This window comes from Stegostoma tigrinum, chromosome 4 (genome assembly GCF_030684315.1).
Source record: "Stegostoma tigrinum isolate sSteTig4 chromosome 4, sSteTig4.hap1, whole genome shotgun sequence".
In the NCBI taxonomy this organism is placed as follows: domain Eukaryota; kingdom Metazoa; phylum Chordata; class Chondrichthyes; order Orectolobiformes; family Stegostomatidae; genus Stegostoma; species Stegostoma tigrinum.
In genome coordinates, this window is record NC_081357.1 from 5,534,205 (window position 1) to 5,550,715 (window position 16,511).

General features: G+C 42.4%; 1 protein-coding gene across 1 annotated transcript in view; it reads left to right on the forward strand.

The window, feature by feature from the left end:
* The window catches only part of LOC125452339 (dynein axonemal heavy chain 8-like), a 1,009,221-nt gene that overhangs the window by 564,961 nt on the left and 427,749 nt on the right, over positions 1-16,511 (forward strand). Inside the window, exons 47-48 of the mRNA XM_059645685.1 lie at positions 2,403-2,465; positions 8,189-8,289. Coding sequence (XP_059501668.1) covers positions 2,403-2,465; positions 8,189-8,289 — 164 coding nt within the window. The remainder of the gene's footprint in view (positions 1-2,402; positions 2,466-8,188; positions 8,290-16,511) is intronic.

Genomic DNA, 16,511 nt, shown 5'->3' on the forward strand with positions numbered 1-16,511 from the left:
AAGGTGTGTTCAGGAGGGTTTCCTAACGCAGTACGTTGACAGGCCGACGAGGGGAGAGGCCATTCTAGACTTGGTGCTCGGAAACGAGCCGGGGCAGGTATCAGATCTTGTGGTGGGAGAGCATTTTGGTGATAGTGACCATAACTGCCTCACATTCTGCATAGCTATGGAGAAGGAGAGGATTAGGCAGAATGGGAGGATATTTAATTGGGGAAGAGGAAACTATGATGCGATTAGATATGAGTTAGGAAGCATGGACTGGGAGCAGTTGTTCCATGGTAAGGGAACTATAGACATGTGGAGACGGTTTAAGGAACAGTTGTTGGGAGTGATGAGTAAATATGTCCCTCTGAGACAGGCAAGAAGGGGTAAGATTAAGGAACCTTGGATGACGAGAGCGGTGGAGCTTCTAGTGAAAAGGAAGAAGGTAGCTTACATAAGGTGGAGGAAGCTGGGTCAAGTTCAGCTAGAGAGGATTACATGCAGGCAAGGAAGGAGCTCAAAAATGGTCTGAGGAGAGCCAGGAGGGGACACGAGAAAGGCTTGGCAGAAGGAATCCGGGAAAACACAAAGGCATTTTACACTTACGTGAGGAATAAGAGAATGGTCAAAGAAAGAGTAGGGCCGATCAGGGATAGCATAGGGAACTTGTGTGTGGAGCCTGAGGAGGTAGGGGAAGCCCTAAATGAGTTTTTTGCTTCTGTCTTTACGAAAGAAACGAACTTTGTAGTGAATGAAACCTTTGAAGAGCAGGTGTGCATGCTGGAATGGATAGAGATAGACGAAGCTGATGTGCTGAAAATTTTGTCAAACATTAAGATTGACAAGTCGCCAGGCCCGGATCAGATTTGTCCTCGGCTGCTTTGGGAAGCGAGAAATGCAATTGCTTCGCCACTTGCGAAGATCTTTGCATCCTCGCTCTCCACTGGAGTCGTACCTGAGGACTGGAGAGAGGCAAATGTAATTCCTCTCTTCAAGAAAGGAAATAGGGAAATCCCCGGCAATTATAGACCGGTGAGTCTCACGTCTGTCGTCTGCAAGGTGTTAGAAAGGATTCTGAGGGATAAGATTTATGACCATCTGGAAGAGCATGGCTTGATCAAATACAGTCAACACGGCTTTGTGAGGGGTAGGTCATGCCTTACAAACCTTATCGAGTTTTTTGAGGATGTGACTAGAAAGGTTGATGAGGGTCGAGCTGTGGATGTGGTGTATATGGACTTCAGTAAGGCACTTGATAAGGTTCCCCATGGTAGGCTCATTCAGAAGGTCAGGAGGAATGGGATACAGGGGAACTTAGCTGCTTGGATACAGAATTGGCTGGCCAACAGAAGACAGCGAGTGGTAGTAGAAGGAAAATATTCTGCCTGGAAGTCAGTGGTGAGTGGAGTTCCACAGGGCTCTGTCCTTGGGCCTCTACTGTTTGTAATTTTTATTAATGACTTGGACGAGGGAATTGAAGGATGGGTCAGCAAGTTTGCAGACGACACAAAGGTCGGAGGTGTCGTTGACAGTGTAGAGGGCTGTTGTAGGCTGCAGCGGGACATTGACAGGATGCAGAGATGGGCTGAGAGGTGGCAGATGGAGTTCAACCTGGATAAATGCGAGGTGATGCATTTTGGAAGGTCGAATTTGAAAGCTGAGTACAGGATTAAGGATAGGATTCTTGGCAGCGTGGAGGAACAGAGGGATCTTGGTGTGCAGATACATAGATCCCTTAAAATGGCCACCCAAGTGGACAGGGTTGTTAAGAAAGCATATGGTGTTTTGGCTTTCATTAACAGGGGGATTGAGTTTAAGAGTCGTGAGATCTTGTTGCAGCTCTATAAAACTTTGGTTAGACCGCACTTGGAATACTGCGTCCAGTTCTGGGCGCCCTATTATAGGAAAGATGTGGATGCTTTGGAGAGGGTTCAGAGGAGGTTTACCAGGATGCTGCCTGGACTGGAGGGCTTATCTTATGAAGAGAGGTTGACTGAGCTCGGTCTCTTTTCATTGGAGAAAAGGAGGAGGAGAGGGGACCTAATTGAGGTATACAAGATAATGAGAGGCATAGATAGAGTTGATAGCCAGAGACTATTTCCCAGGGCAGAAATGGCTAGCACGAGGGGTCATAGTTTTAAGCTGGTTGGTGGAAAGTATAGAGGGGATGTCAGAGGCAGGTTCTTTACGCAGAGAGTTGTGAGAGCATGGAATGCGTTGCCAGCAGCAGTTGTGGAAGCAAGGTCATTGGGGTCATTTAAGAGACTGCTGGACATGTATATGGTCACAGAAATTTGAGGGTGCATCCATGAGGATCAATGGTCGGCACAACATTGTGGGCTGAAGGGCCTGTTCTGTGCTGTACTGTTCTATGTTCTATGTTCTATGTTCTAACATTGTATTTCATTATGTTGTTTTAGGAAGGCCCAATGGTACCGGGTATTGCGCCTGCAGAAGCCAGCACCAGATTACAGATCTTTCAGGTAACAATAAAGGAACAACAGTGTGTGAGTTGATGGTTGAAGGCAATTAAACAACAGAAAAATGCCTTGAAACTTTACATCGTATGAATTCTTGCAAACATATAACTTTCCTGCCAACTTCTGTTTAGGTCAGTTTTCACATTTTCTTTCATTGACTCGTGGGACCTGGCTATTGATGTTTTGGTTAGCATTTATAAACTGTCCCTTGTAGCTGTTGAGTAGGTGGTGGTGAGCAGCTGTCTTGAAATGTTGCAGCCCATATGTCATACTTTTCGGGAGGAAATTCCAGGATATTGACCCATTGACAGTGAAAGAATGGTGATACATTTCCAAGTTAGGATAGTAAGTGGTTTGAAGGAGAAGTTCTAGGTGGTGGTGTTCCTGTGTCTCTGCTGCCCTTCTTCTTTTAGACAGTAATTGCTACTGGTTTGTAAAGTATTGTCTAAGGATCCATGGTGAATTACTGCAGTGCATCTTATGAATGATACACACCGCTGCTACTGAGAGTTGGTAATGGAGTGATTGAATGTTTATGAATGTGGAGTCAATAAAGGAACTGCTTTGTCGTGGATGCGGTTAAGATTCTTGAGAATGATTGGAATTATCCCCACCCAGGCAAGTGAGGAATATTATATCACAGTCCTGACTTATACCTTGTAGATGGTCGACAGGATATGGGGAGTCAGAAGATGAGTTGGGTGAGGTATTGCTAGCCTCTGACCTGCTTTTCTAGCCATCGTTTTTATCTGGTAAGTTCAGTTCAATTTCTCATCAATGGTAATCTGCAGGATGTTAGTAGTAGGAGATTCAGTATTGGTAATGCCATTCATTGATTGTCAAGGGGCAGTAGTTAAATTGTCTCTTATTGGAAATGATTAGTGCCTGACATTGCATAGCATGAATGCTATTTGCAACCTGTCAGCCTAAGCCTGGATATTTTTCAGGTATTGTTGCATTTGGATATGGATACCTGAGGAGTTGTGAGTGATTATGAATATTGTGCAATCTTTAGCGAACACCCCCACTCTGGCCTTACGAAGGAGAGAAGGTTATTGATGAAGTATCTGAAGATGGTTGGGCCTGGGACTGTACCCTGATGAACTTCTATGTAGATGTCCTGGAGTTGAGATGACTGACCTCCAACAACCACATCCATCTTCCTGTGTTCCAAGTATGACTCCAACCAGTGGAGAGTTTGTTCCCTGATCCCCATTGATTCCAGTTTGGCTAGAGCACCTTGATGACACACCCAGTCAAATACAGCCTTGATGTCAAGAGAAGTCACTCTTAGCTCTTTTGTCCATGTTTGAACTAATATGGTACGGAGATCAGGAGCTGAATGGACCTGACAGAACCTATAGGTTATCACTGAGTAGGTGCTGCTTGACAGTACTGTTGATGATATCTTCCATCACTTTACTAATGTGGACTAAGTAATTGTTGACTTGGATTTGTCCTGCATTGTGTGTACAGGATTTACCTGGGGAATTTTCTGTGTTGTTAGTTAGGTGCCAGTGGTGTAACCGCACCAGCATAGTTTAGCAAGGGGAGCGACAAGCTCTGGAGCACAAATCTTAAGTGTTATTTTAGATATGTTGTCAGGGCCCATGCCTTTGCACTATTGACTACAACTGTTGCTTCATATCATGTGGTATAAATTGAATTGGCTGAAGACTGGTATCTGTTATGCTGGGGACCTCTGGACGAGCAGTCGAAATGGATCATCCACTCGACATTTCTGGCTGAAAAATTGGGACAAGTGCAGCAGCCTTATCTTTAGTACTGTTCCAACATTGAGGAGGGGGATACTTGTGAAGCTACGTTGGTGAGTATGACTGGGTGTGGCAGGACAGCAGAATTTAGATTGGAACCATTGGTTGTGGGCCAGATTAGTTCCATCTACCACTTGCTGTTTATGCTGTTTTGCATGCAAATAGTCCCATTTGTATGTTCACTAGGTTGACGTTTCAATTCTGCACATGCCATGTGCTGTTTTTGGTTTGCCCTCCTACACACTCCATTCAACCGCAGGGATGATCTCTTGGCTTGATGGTAATGGTTGACGTTGAACATATTCCAGACCATGAGGTTTCAGATTATGTTAGAGTATGATTCTGTTGCTGTTGTTGGCCCAGAGCACATCAAATCTGTCCCATTTAGTATGGTGATAGTGCTATGCAGAAGGATGTAGGGTATTCTCAACGTGAAGATGGGACTTCATTTGGGCAAGGTTGGTACAGTGTTCACTCTTACCAATACTGTCATGGACAGATGTACCTGTGACTAGAAGATTGGTGACAATGAGGCCAAATATGTTTTTCCCACTTGTTGATCCCCCCCACCACCTGCTGCAAAGTCTAGCAACAGTGTCCTTTTGGACCCGACCAGCTCAATCTGTTGTGCTGTTGCTGAGCCACTCTTGATGGTAGACATTGAAATCCTCCTACTAGTGCACATTCTGAGCCCTTGCTACCTCTGTGTTTCCTCCAAATGTTGTTGAAGATGGAGAAGCACAGATTAATCTGCAGAGAGAGGATGGTAAGCAGTAATCAGCAGATTTCCTTGCCCATGTTTGACCTAATTCTATGAGACTTCATGGAATCTGAAATCAATCCTGAGGTCTCCCAGGGCAATTCCCTCTGACTGTGTAGCACCATGCTGCCATCTCTACTGGGCCTATCCTGCTGGTGTGTCAGGACATATCTAGGAGTGGCGAAGGTTGTGTCTGGATTATGTCTGAAATGTATGATTCCATGAGTATTGACTCGAACAGGCTGTTTCTTGTGTAGCTTTGGAGCTGGCTCTCCCAATTTTAACACTAGCGCCGAGATGTTACTTTGCAGGGCTGACAGGGCTGTTATTGCTATTGTCATTTTTGGTGCATAGGTCATCAATGTTGTCCAGTTTCATTTCTTTCTTTAAGACATCCTGGCGATTATTACAATTAAGTGGTTTGCTCAGCTATTCCAGGGGCAGTTGAGAATTAGTCACATTACTGGGAATCTGGAGTCACATGTTGGCCAGACCAGGTAAAGATAGCAATTCTCCTTCCTTGCAGTACATTAGTGAATGCCAGATGGGATTTTCTGACAATTGATACTGATTTAAAATGTCATAATTAGACTCTTAATTCTAGAAATTTATTGAACTCAAGTATACTTGCCATACAAATACAGTGGCTATAAGAGCAATGATGTGGAGGTGCCTGTATTGGAATAGGGTGGACAATGTCAGGAGTCACACTACACAAGGTTATAGCCCAACCAGTTTATTTGAAATCACAAGCTTATGAAACACTGCCCCTTCATCAGGTAAAGTGTGGAGAGGCACATAGGCGCAGAATTTATAGCAGAGAGATCAAAAGGTCATGCGAATGGTGTGAGTGGAGTTTCAACAGGTTGAATAATAAGTCTTTGCAGGTGATTAAAAGTGTTAGGTGGTGTGAGTAAAACTTCATCAGCTGAATAGCAAGTGAAAGGCATGACCTGTAAACCAATTAATTGAGGCAGGGAGGTAATTACAAAAAATTAAAAATGAGGAGATAAACGCAATAACTGGAATAACGTCATAGGTATAAGACCAAAGTAACAAGCAATCTGAAACTGCACAATCCAATTAGAGGGATCATAGCAAGCTGTCAAGAAGTTCACACCGTCCAGGGGAAAGCAGCCCATTTAATGAGGGGGACCAACTTGTTATCTACATGTATCTCCAGGAATTTATTTATTTCAAACTTCAAGGTTTGTGGATGAGGATTCAAATTCAACATGAAATTAATTTTGATTTTTGTTCCCATTCGTTTAATTTGCACGTTTTGCTTCAACCTGCACTTGATTATCTGAAGTATCTAATGCAACAAAACTGTTTATCTTCATTATTATTGCAAACTATTTTAAATCAATTCAAATGCTAAGGTTTTGCTTCCAATTTTCTTTAACCAAAAGTGTTTTGTTTTGCACATAAATAGACAGATAATAGTAAGTTATCCTTTCACCATTGTCAAGGACAATTAGAGATGGGCAATGAATCCTGGTCTAGTCAGCATCACACTTATCCCAAAGGAATAAACAAAAATCATGAATATAATAGATCACCAGTAGTGGTCTTGATACAACTTTGCCTTGGTCTTTTTACGAGTCCACAAAGCTTGTGTAATTACCTGCTAAATGTTCTTATCTACTAAACTATGAACTTTACCAAAATGTTTTGGTAAGGAGAATCTAATTAGAACATAAGAAATAAAAGTAGGTAAAAACCTAAAATTCTATCTACCACCTTTCAATATTTTCAATGATCAAACCCCACAACTCTCTGGAACAGAGAATTCCAGATATTCAGTGCCATTTAGTAGAACGCATCCCCTTGCATCTCACTTTTAGATGAGTTTACCCTTATTCTGTAACTATGTCCCCAGTAAACATTTTCTCAACATTTACCTTATCAAGCCCCCTCATAATCTTGTCGATTTGAATCAAACCATCCCTTGTTTTTCTCAATGTTAGTGAATAAAGGTCTAACCTGTTTAGCCATTCTTGAAATGTCAATCCCTTCATCCCAGTGATCAGCCTAGTGAATTTCTTTTGAACCTCCACCACTGTTAGCATGTCCTTTCTAAACCATGGAGACCAAAGCCGAACACAGTGCTCCAGGTGTGATCTTAATGTGTATTGTACAATAATGACAAGTCTTGCCTATTTCTAAACTCTTGCCTCCCTGCAATAAAAGTCAAAATTCCATTAACTTTCTTACTCACTTGCTATGCCTGAATGCTAATCCAGTATATTTCATGCACAAGAACATCAGATCCCTCTGTGTTCTGCATTTTTGGAGTCCCATGCCGTTTAAAATTCTTCCTGCCAAAGTGCATAACTTTGCATTTTTTACAATAGTCTCTGTCTGTTGAGTTTTTCCTCAGCCTATCTATAACCCACTGCATATCCTTTATGTTCGCATCCTGGAATGCCCTCCCACCTGTTGTTGTATCATCAGCAAATTTTGATACATTGCACTCCACCCCTTCCTCCAAGTCATTCATAAAGACAGTGAATAATTAAAACCCTTAGATGGATCCTTGTAACGTTCAGTAGTTATGTCTTTCCAACCTGAAAAAGGACCCATTAATTTGACTGTCTGTCCTCTGCGTGTTAACCAGTCATTAATTGATGCCAGCACGTACCCCTTTATCATATCTCCTGTCTTGTGCAAGGACCTTTTGTGTGACACCTTATTGAATACTATGTAGGTAAGCATTTCAAAATTCTTTACCACAAATGCAGTCAGCCAGTGGACTATTAGTGAAATATAGAGATGGTGCCCACAATTTTTTGTCCATTCAAATGATAGTAACACCTTGGTTATCTCTAAAATCCCAGATTCCATCACTGGTGTTGGGTCAAGGAAGGTTTATTTCATGGTCAGCCAGGTTCAGCATGAATAATTCTTAGAGGAGTGAAGCTACTAATTTAGATGTATGTGGTAATTAATTATACGGATGTGCAAGAAAGATTCCCTTTGTACTGAGTTTATTTTCAAACTATTACAGACTAACTGTCTATCATTACCAACTGATCTCTTGCACATAAACCAAATTAGTGAACAAATTAGATTAGTGTGTAAGAAAACATGGTTTATAAAAATTGTACACATACTGAAGGAATCTTTATGTAATATCTGCATTGCAGAACACTTTGACTACTTCTCATGTCTACTGTGATTTATTTCAGAGTTGGTTTGATGAGCTATGGCGGAAGTTTGTGACCTACTCTTCAGGCGAGCGTTTATTTGGATTGCCAGTACAAGATTATGAAATACTGCAGAAAAATAAGTAAGCTGCATTTGGCACTAGAATTAAACTGAGCTGATTTTCATGTGGCTGCAAGTAGATATTTTACTGGTGTCGGGAACGCTTTAACTTACACTTGTAGCAAACCATACGTAGAGTCATGTGATGCATGTCTGAATATGCTTGGATCCTGATTCCAAATCTCGCTTTCCACCGTGTGGGCAAGGACAAATTGCTGATTTGGTTGAGATTACCCATGCTTTTTAGCTTGTCTTTTGACCATAGCTGTAAATACACTTTGCTTTTCAAAGGAAGCACCGCTATGACTTGAGATCACTCCGAGATTGCCCTTTCTTGTGTATTTTTCCTCCAATCCAGTATGGGCATGCCACATTTCCAGAAGTTTCTCCTCAACAATTTGCTTACCACACAGGCAGTGTGGATGTATAAGGGGTAAACATCTGACATGACTTTGGGATTTTATCATCAGTATCCACTATCTTTATAATTACTTCCTTTCATATCTTAAGGAGCATCGCAACAGGTTCATGGAATGTGTTAGCCTTTAACCCAATTAGTTTTTCTGGTTATTGTTTTCTCAGTGATACTTAACGGTATTTATTTTCTTACCAATTTTTGACGCCTGTTTTCATATATTTGCTGCTAGTCCCTTGGGCCAAAAATAACTGCACTGAGCTTAAGTAAAGGTAATTACAAAAGAATGAGGGCAGATCTGGCTGGTGTGGACTGGGAAAGGAGTTTAGCAACAAAGGTGGTTGAGGAACAATGGCATACATTTAAGAAAACAGTTCATAGCTCACAGCTAAAACAGATCCCAGTGAGAAAGAAGCATTCTGTATGGGATGCTTGGATGTTAAAAGATGCAGCTATAGACATGCACTAGTAGTTATCTTCTACAAATCCTTAGTTCCGGTAAAGTCCTAGAGGATTGGATAACAGCCGATGTAATCTCTTTATTTAAAAAGGAAAGGAGACCAAAGCAGATAACCATAGGCTAATTTGTTTTCCTAACAATTTTTACACGTCAGTGGGAGCAGGAGCACAGCAAGGTACAAGAGGTGGAAATTATTGAGGAATTAACTGAAAAGCACCACAGATAAGTAAAATACAAATAATAAGAGAAGGATACTCAAATTAGCGTGAAGGGAGTACCTTTAAGAATAACTAACTTCAAGCTTAAGTCACACCAGGCAACAACAGGTGAGTGGAATATGTAATCTGTCATATGTGGGAAGTCATGTATCCAGTATGCAAGATGACCACGTTTGTAGGAGGTATTCCCAACTGGAGAAAATTGAGTTTGGAGTTTGAGTGGTGACTGGATGTTGTGGCACAACCATGAGGCCAACAGTTACCTTGACAGCACATTTAGAGAGAGAGTCATACTGCAGCTTAAGGAACTGTAGGAAAGAAGGGAATGAGTGACCACTCGGCAGTCAAAGAGAATGAGCAGATAATCCCCTGGCGTACTGCTCTCAACTCAGTTTTCCACTTTGGAAGGTAATGACGGCATTGGTTCTTCAAGGGAGTGCAAACAGAGCCAAACTTTTGTCAACACAAACAGTCTGACTGTACAGGAGGGGAGGAAGAAGAAAACAATAGCAATAGTGACAGAGAATTCCATAGTTAGGGGACCAGACAGACATTTATGAGGCTACAAGCATGTCTCCAGGATTGTGTATTGCCTCCATGATGACAGGGAAGAGATGGCACTGATTGCTGCAGAGCATCCTAGAGTGGAAGGTGATAGTTCAGTTCTAGTTGCACACATTGGTACCAACAAAATATGTATAATAAGGGATGAGGTCTGCATCAAGAGTTCAGGAAGCTAAGCAGTAGACTAAAGATCAGGACCTCAAAGGTTGTAATCTCTGGATTACTCCCAGTGCAACGTACCAGCGAGCACAGAAATAGGAGAATAAAGCAAATGAATACATGGCTCAAGATTGGTACAAGAAAGAGAGTTTTAGACTCTAGGATGACTGGGACCATTTCTGGAGAAGCCAAGACTTGTACAAGTGGCACACACTACATTTGAACCAAAATGGGACCAACATCTTGTAGGAGGCTTTGCTAGTGCTGTTGGAAAGAATTTTAACGAGTTCAACAATGGGAGTGGACACAGAAAGGGAGTACATTAGAGACACAGCATAGTTTTGGAAAGGAACCAAGGCAGAGGGAGTTCAGCCATGTTGAGTTTCAGGGGTGTAAGGCAAAGCTGGATGTCTTCTATTTTATTGCTTGGAGTATTATAGGTAAGCCAAATCAGTTAAGGGCACAAATTGACATGTAAAATTGTGATCTTATCATCATAGAGACATGATCGAGGGAAGGGCAGTGGTGGTAAAATACTGTTTGTGTCTCTGGAGACCAGTGTCCAGTGGCATACCACAGGGATCAGTGCTGGGTTCCTTTTTGTGATATGGAAGAAAACATGAGGGGAATGATAAGAAGGTTTGTCGGTGAACAAAGGTTGGCAGTGAGGAAGAAGGTCTTGGTTATAGGAGGATATTGACAGATTGGTCAGACGGGCAGATAAGATTATAAGAGCAGGGAGGTTGTGTCGGACCTGTACATAACTAGTGTCAGGCCACAGCTAGAGTCCTGTGTACAGCTCTGTTCACCACACCCTAAGAAGGATGTGATTGCATTGGTGGGGATGCTGATTGGGATTGAACAGTTTGGTTAAGAAAATAATGTGGGTAAGGTTATGTTGTTTTTGTTACAGCAGAGGAGGCTGAGAGGGATCTATTTAAGGTGAATAAAATTATGAGGGGCTCGGACAGGATGGATTGAAAACAGCTGTTCTCCTTACTTGAAGCATCACTAACAAGGGGACATAATTTTAAGGCAAAAGGCAGGTGGTTTAGAGGAGAACTGAGGAAAACCTTTCTCAACCAGAATTTGAAGGGGGTAAGGAATGCACTGGCTAGATGCTGGTTGAGGCAAAAAAATCTCACAACCTTTAAAAGGTATTTGGTCGATGACGTGAAATGTCATAACATTTAAGGTATGGGCCCACTGCTGGAAATTGTGTCCATTGTCGATTTAGAGCAGCTTTTTTGTCAGTGCAGAGCCTGTTCTGTACTCTGTGACTGTGATTTTAAAATACTGTTATAAGAACATAAGAAATAGAAACAGGAGTAGAGGCTAATCGACCTCTCATAGAACATAGAACCTTAGAAAAGTACAGCACAGTACAGGCCCTTCGGCCCATGATGTTATGCTGTGGAATAATCCTAATCCAAAAATAAAATAACCTAACCTACATTCCCCTCAATTCACTGCTGTCCATGTGCATGTCCAGCAGTCGCTTAAATGTCACTAATGACTCCGCTTCCACGACTACCACTGGCAAACTATTCCATGTGCTCACAATTCTCTGGGTGAAGAATCTCTCTCTGACGTTTCCTCTATACCTTCCTCCTAACACCTTAAAACTATGACCCCTCGTGCCAGTCAATCCTATCCTGGGGAAAAGTCTCTGGCTATCGACTCTATCCATGCCTCTCATTACCTTGAACACCTCGATCAGGCCACCTCTCTTCCTCCTTCTCTCCAGAGAGAAAAGTCCGAGCTCAGTCAACCTCTCCTCATAAGACAAGCCCTCCAGTCCAGGCAGCATCCTGGTAAACCTCCTTTGCACCCTCTCAATAGCCTCCACATCTTTCGTATAATAGGGCGACCAGAACTGGACACAATATTCCAAATGTGGTCTCACCAGGGTTTTGTAGAGCTGCACCATAACCTCGCAGCTCTTAAACTCGATCCCCCTGTTAATGAAAGGCAAAACACCATATATGTTTTCTTAACAATCTTATCCACCTCGGTGGCAACTTTGAGGGAGCTATGCATTTGAACACCAAGATCCCGCTGTTCCTCCACACTGCCGAGAATCCTGCCTTTAATCTTATATTCAGCATTTAAGTTCGACTTTCCAAAATGTATCACTTCGCATTTATCCAGGTTGAACTCCATCTGCCATTTCTCAGCCCAGCTCTGCATTCTGTCAATGTCTCGCTGAAGCCTGCGATAGCCTTCGATACTATCAATGGCACCTCCAACATTTGTGTCATCAGCAATCACACTAACCCACCCCTCAACCTCCTCATCCAAGTCATTTATAAAAACTACAAAGAGCAGAGGCCCAAGAACAGAGCCCTGCAGCACACCACTCAGCACTGACCTCCAGGCAGAATACTTACCATCTACAACCACTCTCTGCCTCCTGTCAGCCAACCAATTCTGAATCCAGACAGCCAAATCACCCTGTATCCCATACCTCCTGACTTTATGAATGAATGAGCCTGCACAAGTCTGCACAACCATTCAATAGAATCCTGACTAACCTGACATTCCACATGTCAACTACCTCCTTATCTTATGACTCGATTTTTTGTGATTTATCTTGTCGAACGCTTTCTGGAAGTCCAAATACAACATATCTAAGGTTCCCCCCTTTCAACTCTGGTTGTGACTTCCTTGAAAAACTCTAATAAATTCGTCAGAAACAACTTCTCTTTTTTGAAGCTATGCTGACTCTGCTTGATTAAATTATGATTTTCCAAATGCTGTGCTATTTACTTCCTTAATAATTGATTTCGGTACTTTTCCAACAATAGATGTTAGGCTAATCAGCGCATGGTTACCCGCTTTTTGCCTCCCTCTCACTTTGGATAGGAGTTTCACATCATTGTTTACCTGTCCTCTGGTACTTCTTCAGAATCCAAGGATCTTTGGAAAATTACACGTGATCAAGCAGAGATGCCATGGTTTCATGAAGGGGAAATCATGCCTCATAAATTTATTAGAACTCTTAGAGGAGGATCAAGCAGGAAAGGAAAATGTGTTTGATGTAGATTAGTGACCTGTGTCCCAATTTTATTTTCAGTATTGCCTCCTCCACAATCTACTATCATCCCATTGAATGGTTTCTCAAAAAGTCGCATGGATATTAGAAAAGCAGAAAGTGCAGGGAAAACTCCGTGGATCTGGCTTCAACTGTGGAGAGAGAAACAAAGTCAATGTTTCTCCAGGCTTCAAAGAAAATTCACACTGAACTTGAAATGTTACCCTGTTTCCCTCTTCACCGATGCCTCCAGGCCAGCTGAATTTCTCCAACACATCTGTTTTTCTTTCAGATCTCCAGCATCCACAATACTTTGCTTTTATGTGGGTATTGAAGATGCTGGCTCAATTGTATGTTGAAGCTTGACTGCTAATTGGCTTGCATGTTTTATAAAATTAAATTATGACCTTGTGCAGACCTGGTCAGTATGCTCACATGTCCTGCCACAGGAATTTCACATGGACTCACAATATCTCTTTATAAGATTTGAGCATTACCATTACCTGATGAATAACCATGCCCACTTTATCTGCATGTCAATGAGATATCTGTATTCCTCATCAGAATTCAAATTTTAACTTCAGAACTCTAGAACTTCTTCAGCCTCAGCTTCAGTCTGGGCAGATTGTCTTAACCTCATGAACTTCAGATCAGCTTTCTGAACCTCAATAAAAGAAGAATTATTAAACACTTATTTTGAACTATCTCTATCGTTATTTTAGCCTTCAGCGCATTCTTAGGAGGGAAATTTGTGTCCTTCTTCCATTAAATGAGTTTGAGTGACTCTTGATTCCTCAAAAATATGATCTATCATTTTAGCCGTATCATTTAAGGAATAAAGGGTTACCATGTCTCGTTACAAATCCTTTGCATCTCTCATTCACCTTATTCACCTCCCTGCAGTGCAGTGTTTACCTTCAGTTTCATAAAACTATAATTTGATCCTTGTGTTTTATTCTGGGTTCCTTTCTTGGAGAGGATTCTGAAATAAATAAGGAGAGAGGGGGAGGCGGACCGAAGATGAATAGTGGAGAAGATAGGTGGAGAGGACTGTATGGGTGGGGAGGTAGGGAGAGGATAGGTCAGTCCGGGGAGGATGGACAGGTCACGGGGACAGGATGAGGTTAGTAGGTAGGAAATGGAGGTGTGGCTTGAGGTGGGAGGAGGGAATAGGTGAGAGGAAGAACAGGTTAGGCAGGCGGGGACAAGCTGGGCTGGTTTTGGGATGCAGTGGGGGGAGGGGAGATTTTGAAGCTGGTGAAATCCACATTGATACCATTGGGCTGCAGGGTTCCCAAGCGGAATATGAGTTGCTGTTCTTGCAGCCTGTGCGTGGCATCATTGTGGCACTGCAGGAGGCCCAGGAAGGACATGTCATTTAAGGAATGGGAGGGGGAGTTGTAATGGTTCGCGACTGGAAGATGCAGTTGTTTATTGTGAACCGTGCGTAGGTGTTCTACAAAGTGGTCCCCAAGCCTCTGCTTGGTTTCCCCAATGTAGAGGAAGCCACACCGGGTCCAGCAGATGCAGTATACCACATCGGTGGATGTGCAGGTGAACATCTGCTTGATGTGGAAATTTGCGGAATATGAGTTGCTGTTCCTGCAACCTTCTCCCCTTCCCCCACTGCATCCCAAAACCAGCCCAGCTCATCCCTGCCTGCCTAACCTCTCCACCGATCTTCTCCGCTATCCATCTTCAGTCTGCCTCCCCCTCTCTCCCTATTTATTTCAGAATCCTCTCCCCATCCCCCTTTTCTGATGAAGGGTCTAGGTCTGAGACGTCAGCTTTTATGCTCCTAAGATGCTGCTTGGCCTGTTGTGTTCATCCAGCTCCACACTTTGTTATCTCGGATTCTCCAGCATCTGCAGTTCCCATTATCTCTGAAAAGCATATTGAGAGGTTCTGAGCCAGAGGTGCAGAGATTTGAGAAGATATAGTATGTTGTGACACCAGATAATCAGGAAAGCTAATAGAATGTTATGATTTCATTTGATATGATTTAATACTGTCACTTACAGAGATACAGTGAAAAATATTGTTACAGAGGTACATCAGGATAATAGAACAATACAGAATATAGTGTTACAGCTATCAAAACAGTACAAAGGAAAATCAATAATATGAAAGGTCCATTCAAAAGTCTGATAAAAGCAGGGAAGAAGCTGTTCTTGAATTTGTTGGTACTTGTTTTTAAACTTTTATATCTTCTGCCTGATGGAAGCAGGTGGAAGAGAGTATAACTGGGGTAGGAGGGGTTTTTGATGATGTTGGCTGCTTTCCCAAGGCACTCGAGAGTATAGGCGGAGTCAGTGGATGGAAGGCCAGTTTGTATGATGGACTGGGTTGCACTCCAAACTCTCTGTAGTTTCTTCTGGTCTTGTACAGAGCATTTGCCAGACCAGCTATGATACATCCATTCTATGGTACATCTATTAAAGCTGGTAAAAGTCATTGGGGAGATGCCAAATTTCCTTGACCTCTGAGGAATTAGAAGCATTAATGTGCTTTCTTTACTGTAACATCAATGTGAATGAACCAGGACCATCTCTGCTTCAGCACCCTTGATACAGACAAGGGCATGTCCTCTACTCCGCTTCCTGAAGTTTACTGGGGAGAAACAGTAAGAAAACAGAAAGTGCTGGAAAAACTCAGCAGGTTTGTCGGCATCTGTGGAGAGAAATCAGAGTTAACATTTCAGATCCAGTGACCCTTCTTCAGAACTGTTGGAAGCAGTTCAGAGAAGGTTTACTGGACTAATACCTACAATGAATGGATTGCCTTCTGAGGAAAGGCTAGACAGGCTGAGGCTGTACTCTTTACTGTTTGGAAGAGTGAGACGTGACTTAATTGAAACATAAAAGGTCATGAGGGACCTTGACTAGGTTGGTGTTGAAAGCATGTTTCCTTTGGTGGAGTAAATCTAGAAGTAGAGATCATAGTTTAAATATAAGGGGGCATCCATTTAAAACAGTTGAGGAAACATTTTTTTCTCTCAGAGGATTGTGAGTCTTTGGAATTCCTTCCTCAAAAAAGGAGTGGATGAAGAATCTTGAAATATTTGTAAGACAGAAGTTGATAGATTTTTGATTACCAAGGGAATATGATGGAATATACAGCTGAGGTGAAAATCAGACCAGCCATAATCTAATTGAATGGAACTGCAGGCTCGAAGGGCTGAGTAGATTACTCTTGTTCCTTGTTCATATATGCACACTCAGCTACTTGCATTCCTTTCAGTCTTTTACCACCTTGGGTTTGTGGAACTTCTGTATGCTCCTGGTGCTCAAATGTGGCGACCCTGATGAGTTATTGCTTCCTGGACCTAGAATATCTAACAGTGAAATGCTGTCCCTACTACCTATGGCTCAAGTTCAACTCAGCCCGTTCCTGT